Source organism: Diospyros lotus, unplaced genomic scaffold (assembly GCF_014633365.1).
Source record: "Diospyros lotus cultivar Yz01 unplaced genomic scaffold, ASM1463336v1 superscaf1, whole genome shotgun sequence".
Taxonomy (NCBI): Eukaryota; Viridiplantae; Streptophyta; class Magnoliopsida; order Ericales; family Ebenaceae; genus Diospyros; species Diospyros lotus.
The window spans coordinates 4,118,928-4,125,586 of record NW_026267104.1 but is presented as its reverse complement, the minus strand read 5'-3'; the positions used below and the strand labels follow the sequence as shown (position 1 = coordinate 4,125,586).

At 35.7% G+C, this 6,659-nt stretch overlaps 1 protein-coding gene across 1 annotated transcript; it reads right to left on the bottom strand.

The window, feature by feature from the left end:
• Positions 1-118: 118 nt before the first annotated feature.
• Positions 119-5,934, bottom strand: LOC127793237 (ubiquitin-like domain-containing CTD phosphatase). The gene is made up of 6 exons (XM_052324068.1): positions 5,581-5,934; positions 2,803-2,947; positions 1,486-1,600; positions 1,337-1,400; positions 920-1,085; positions 119-604 (listed from the first exon to the last, which is right to left on the bottom strand). Exons 1-6 carry the CDS (start codon positions 5,928-5,930, stop codon positions 359-361), a joined length of 1,086 nt encoding a protein of 361 aa, XP_052180028.1. The 5' UTR covers positions 5,931-5,934; the 3' UTR covers positions 119-358.
• Positions 5,935-6,659: the final 725 nt, after the last annotated feature.

The window sequence follows — 6,659 nt, the reverse complement described above, 5'->3', positions numbered from 1 at the left end:
AAGTTGAAATTAACCTGCAGTTGTTGTACAACTTTCTAGGGGCTTCACTTCTGGCATTACTAACATTATTACCGTCCACAATGCGAAAAAATAAAAGGGAAAGAAAATGACAAACAGGTTAAATAACATGCTGCATATTAATATTATGGATTTATGACAAAATCCAACTTAAACGGGGGATATTAGTTCTTTTGCTACACATAAATTATGGAATATCAGAAAGTTCTCTGGACGCAGCAGCTCAAGAGGAGAATGGTTTTGTTGATATAATCATAAATACACCAACTAAACATATAGCATATCAAAATGAGGCATGTCGAATCTCAGCTCGTCTGGCTTCAGGATGCTTGCAACGTCGTCATGCATGCCTGCGTCTCTTGAAATTATCCTCATTGTATGATTCCCAGTTCTTATGGTCCAGGATGCTGAGATCATCAAGATCCGCAATGGCCAGCAAGTACTGGGTTAGCTTCCTTAGCTCCTGATCGGTATCTCGATTTGAGTGAGCTTTCCTGAATGGCTTTATTATCAACCCGTTCTGTGGGTTCATCACAAAATTTCTTCGAAGATCATCGAACATTATAGTGTTCTTGGAATTATAGAACTGCAAATGTGTAAAGGGACCACGAAGCAATTAGGTGAACGCACACTTCGATGGCCTAAGAAACTGAAATAGTTTGATTCATGGCATTAAAAAAGGGGAAATTTTTGCATGTATTTTATCATTGTATAAACAGCTGGACTCTAATAGGATAATAAACATTAGGAATCTGAAAATGATCTGCTCAACTTATATTTGGCCTAACTTCTTTTCAGGTGCAATCACTTGTATTCAGTTTTATCTCTAGGGGTTCCAGTTCTGACATTCAAGCAAAAAAGATCTTTTGAAGGAAAATTTTGGAATCAAGTATAAGCAAACCTCTGGAAACTGAGACCAAATTAGGCCTAGTGGCTTGCAATCAAAAATTCCGCGAGTATCTGATTGAACAGTAATCATTGCCATATGATCTAGAAGAGCTGTAATTTTGTAGTTTGGATGATTGAGAACCCCAAGCTGTCCCATTTTCAACTCGACCCACTTCATGCTGCAAGAAGAGATCATCTAAGTTTAAAAAGGAAGTTTCTCACTCTAAGCAACATCAAAGAACTCTGGCATAAAATAAGGAGAAACTATTGACACTCATTTCCAAAATGCAGCAAAGGTATGATCCTTTTAATCGTATAAAGTGGATTGAAGCTTCTGAACACAAGTCATTCTATACAAAACTAAAGGACACAATCTGTTCCACGGCAACTTTAGCAAGAAAAACAAGAGTAAGAAAGCATGAAGCCAGACCTGGTTGCAGACCAGATAATTATGTCATACTCTGCATAAGCAGCCAATAGGAACTCGTGCAGATCTACACAAGATGAGGTTTAAATTCAAGTATCAGCAGAAAAATACAAAAATATATGTTGATGAGTTGCAAGACAGAAACTGCTTACAGGGCCGCATAAGTTCTAGTGGGTTCTCTGCTGGGGATCGATGATCAAATAAGGTATAATCAATATCCAAGACCAACAGCTTTTTTCCTTCCCGGCATGGATTCCGTAGTTTAATCTATAATGAGAACAAAATCCAAAATACATTAAAAATCAAAACCATGCAAGATATTTGAAAACTTAAGTTCATAGAGAGGGTCCACAATTTCATCTCAGGCCAATAAATAGTGTGGGTGTGTGTATATACAAGTTTCTTAGGTACAAAACTGATGCAAGACAATTTCCACTACTATAAAATTCATAATTAAGCCACTCATAAGAACAAGAAAGAATCCCATGGAGATAATAGCTATCATGGACCTAGAAATGCACCCTCAAGAATGGATTAAGTATACAAATCTGACATCAGTATCAGGTGGCAGGTGAGTCTTATCAGTTAACATGCAAAGTTACATATAACCAGACACCTTGAGTTCAAGCTTGTCTTTGCTTCAAATAGATAGCTTCCTGGTATGTGGAAAAGGAAGAACTCTATTTTCAATAGAAGGCTTTGGCCAAAAGAAGAAGATAAGATGAATGCCTTGTAATCTTTAAGAAAAACTAATGCCCAAACAGAAAAACAACATTGGGAGTGTCACGCATACATGAAAGACCATTCAGATATGGAATTTTCTGACACTAAGGAAACAAAAAGATTTGACAAAGAACAACTGATTAGCCATACAGAGAGCTTAACAAGGGAATTTGCACATAAAGCCACAGTCAGAAGCAGGGTGGCTTTCAAGTGCACAGGACACACATACCTTCACAAAGTTGATGGGAAAGGGAAAAAAGAGAATAACCAAGAAAGAGATCCACCAAAAACTGCATAACCTTATCATACAAGTTTCGCCCATGTTGCTTCAGTTGTCAAATCTAAAAATGGATTATTAGGCGAACCTCTCCATTTTTAATTTATCTATTAATGCAATAATTCGGTTAGACCACATCAATGAAGTAAATCTGTCTCATTCTCCATTGCATTTAGACATTCCTTCTTTTCTTGTCCACTTTATTAATCAGGGTTTCCTTAACAACATTTGAAAAATAAATATAAACTTCAGGGAATAAATTAGTCAGCATATATTTTAAATATTTGTGAGACTGATGGCATCACAATGACTGCTGACCTAGTTATGTTAACAAGGGAAATATTGAGATATAAATAGGTCAACAATAAATTTTCCACCCAAATTTTGTATCAACTATTAATTAAATTCTTCAAATCTGTCCAATAAATAAAACTGAAATAGCGTCTATACCAAAACTCAGGTTACTAACCTTGTACTGATCAATTCGTCTTCTCAATTTCTGCTTATTGATTTCTTTATCTTTAATGTCAACAGCTTCATCTTGCCCCAGTTCAAAATCATCAACAATTTCAGAAGAGTCCACTTGATCCACAAATATATCATCTTCAACAGTACTGCCAGTTTATTTTTTGGGTCAAATTGAAATAAGAAAAAAAACACAAACCGGATATTCAGAACACATCTCATCAACAGATTGAACTGCTTACAAGTGCAAGCTCTACTAACTGGTCACATGAATGGACATTCTATATGTCACTTTTGGAGACACAAAACTTCATCAAAAACAAACTATGCAGACAATTTACGAGCATATTTTGAACATGTAACTGAAAACAAGAATGACAACAGATTTCATGCCACCATTCTACAAGTCCTAAATAGTTCCCAGCACCACCTTGAATTCAAAAAGGTGGAGCTTCTAGATGCATGCATTTACTTTCTTATTTTTAAATAAATTAAGAATAGAATTCTAAAGTGTCACTGACCCTGCTCATACATGCAAGATACCAGCTTGATTACTCTGAGTAACATATGCCCATGATTGAAGAATAATAGGACTAAGCATGAACTAAATACTTGATTGCCTTAATCTGCAATGAGTCGTATAATCTAGTTACTTCATTTATAAGCTCATCCAGCCTTTAACACTATCATCTAACCATGGTGAATGTAATCAAGGGAAACTAATTTCAGGCCAGTGCAATGACCAAGACTTATTTCCAATTACTGTATTGATAAATATCAGTAAACTACTGTAAGTTATTGATACCTGGTGCATTTCAGACAATAACTGAAAAGGTTTTAGATAAAAATTGGATTTTAAATATGAATTTAGAGAAAAAAAAAGTGTAGAATGGTACAGTTAAAGTAATGCTTTTGCATATAAAATACCCATTTGAGGGGGTATTATATGTACAAATATTATATCTACTTCAATGTTCTATAGTTGTTCCATAAATCTCACAAGCCAAGGGGAATCAAATGGATATAAATGTGTCCTATATCACATCAGCCTGGATGCAACAGGATGCACTAAGTCTCCATTTATTGAATAGTCTGCATTTTCCCAAGTCCAGAGATACAGATGTTCAATACTCATCTTTATTAACTTATTTATCTTTAACAAAATAATGATGCTCTTATGTAACAAAAAGCGCAATGGAGTTGGACACCATTTTTCTAAAGCAACAATTTGACAAGAGTAACAAAAATGAGAATTTATGTGAATCAAATATGACCTAATGAATTAGAAATGCTTCTCTGGAGTCCATTCAATTCGCTATGTCAGATGAACACACCAACATCTAACCAAGTATATTGTCTAACAGCAGTACTAGACACATTTTCATGACCTATTGATTCATAAGGCATACATAGAAAACTTCACCAATTCGAAATATTTCCAGATAAAAGTAAATAATACTACAGAAATATATAGAAAAAAACTCAAGCCACCTCATAGTTCCCATCTTGATGTAAGATCCTCAATTTCCATTTGACAAAGATATTTGTTGATAGGACAAAGAAGTTTGAAGACATTTTTCAGTTCAAATTCAACAAGTCTTGGTCTGGGCTCATGTTTGATAGACATTTAACAAGGATTTTACTAAACTAAAACACTTTTAAAACATTAATAATTCTAATCTGCCCAAAATTCTTCAAAATCAGTAACAATGCCCCCACTTTCAGCATCTTAAAAATTTAATGAGAAGTCCACATCTAAAACAAAAAAAAAAAAAACCCAATCACAAGCATAGTTTGTTTGGTATTTACCCATAATGGAATAGCATGGTTTGCATGTTTGGAGCATATGCATTCCACTAGTACTTGTATATAGAAGTAATGACTTTTGAAGAGAAAGAAAAAAATAGGATAAAATAGAATTATGATGGAAAAGGTAAAAGTCAATCAAGGATTTTAAAGAGAGCATCCCATTGAAATTCCTCTCCTTCTATGAGAAAAATCGTTTCATATTTTACAATTAGAAACAATTGATAGTCTGTTTTCTTAAGAACATGCACCTTAATCAAAACCATATCTGGACAAGAATCTTGTAAATAAATTTATATGGTGAAAAACAAGTATATATACAGCAAGAACATATGAAGACTGAAGAGTATTCTAAATGACTTCTTCAGTCACTGTCTTTGTCTTTTTTGAAGTTCTTTTCTTTTCTCTTAGATAGTCTCAAATCAAAAACCCAATTTTCCCCCATCTCTAATAGTTGCTCAAAGGGCGAAGTACAAGCTCAATTGGGTACTCCTAGTTTATCCCCTCTAGTATTCACATCACTTAGTAGTACAAAATTCTTTGAGAATTCCATTTGCACTTGGTTACAAGAAACTATCAGGAGCAACTATATCGAAATAATCATTAGAACAATGTGGTTCCAGAAACAATGCCATAAGTCAACTAAAACTCTAAATTCCATAATAGTGGAATTGTGGAACTCTACTTTAAACCATGAAACAAGAAGGCGCGTAAAATATGGATCCGGCATAAAATAGAGAAGCTAATTTCTGGTGAAAATGTTCTACCTAAGGCTTTTTATGGTTAAGTTGTATCCTACCTCAAATAGAACTTACCAAATGCGTCACAATTTTCTCATCTCACAACAAAACACAGTTCAAAACACTCAAATTTTATCACCAATTCAAAGCATTCTTCAGAACTATCACCTAATCAAACAGAAAACATAAAATAAATATGGCCGAGAATACAAATTACACAAAGAGAGGAGACAAACCCTATCATGGTCATCTTCAGGGACGATTTGAGGGGGAGTTGAGAGATGAGGACCGAGTCATCGGCAAGCTTTGCTCCAATTTTCGGATAGAGAAGCTTCTGGCGTTTGGGGAGCACATTCGTGACTTCGCATATCCGTCGCTTCAGCTCTCCGACGGTGTCGTCGCCGCACACCCTGACGGTGTACTCTTTGCCGCTCCACTTCACCGTCAGCGTCAACTCCTCGTCCATCGGCGATGACGACACCACCGCCGGCGATGAAGACGATGCCTCAGCCGCCATTGAAAACGATCGGCGGCAGAAAGAAGAAAATGCACACTTCGTAAAGAGCAGGCAACTCCCTACTAACATCGAGTTCAAAAGCATCGACCTTTTGTTTGTAGTTTGAAGAGCTAATTGCCAGTATACCCCTTCAACTATCAAGAATTCTCACTTAAAACCCATATTATATCTAAACATATTTGCAGTAATTTCTTATATCCATAAAATTAATGTTGTTGCATAGCCTTTAGAAGACCTTCGGAAAGATAACTCCCTTGAAAGCAATGACGTTGTTCAAGTGGCCACCTCTCAGAAGGGTCTTTGGGATCCTCACACCTAAAGACCTAGCTAGTCATTTTGAGAATTTTTTGAGGGCTCGTTCCTCTAAAAGCCATCCAGTCGAGTTGCTTCCTAGAAACCTTCAAGAGACTTTTCTCCCACATCTTAACCCAAGTTATTTTTTAATAACCTAGCATGCTCTATCTCGAATTTTTTTCATTTGAAAATTAATCTTTAGAAGGGTTTCTTTTTGTTTTCTGAATCTAACCCAAAACACTCGAAAACCCTGTACACCCTTACTCGAAAGGTCCTACCATGTGTTTTCGTGCATATGTGCCACACGTCCTAACGTGCCACATGTCAAAAGTATAAATACCCTTAGACCTTACATATTTGATGACCTAGATCTAATTTTTAAAGCCTAAGACCAAACTCTCATACCTCAGTAACACATCTTCCAAAAAGTCCTTACTCTTCTAACAAACACATCCACATATCATATTGCACCTGTATTATCTCTTAAGCACCATGGTAACACAT

What these genes read in the sequence shown, in the direction of transcription:
- LOC127793237 (XM_052324068.1), bottom strand. Translation starts at nt 5,930, where the DNA reads ATGTTAGTAGGGAGTTGCCTGCTCTTTACGAAGTGTGCATTTTCTTCT. An exon ending in ACTAGAACTTATGCGGCCCT is followed by an intron (nt 1,401 to 1,485) that starts GTAAGCAGTTTC and finishes CATCTTGTGTAG; the next exon opens with ATCTGCACGAGTTCCTATTG. An exon ending in TTTGGTCTCAGTTTCCAGAG is followed by an intron (nt 605 to 919) that starts GTTTGCTTATAC and finishes ACACATTTGCAG; the next exon opens with TTCTATAATTCCAAGAACAC.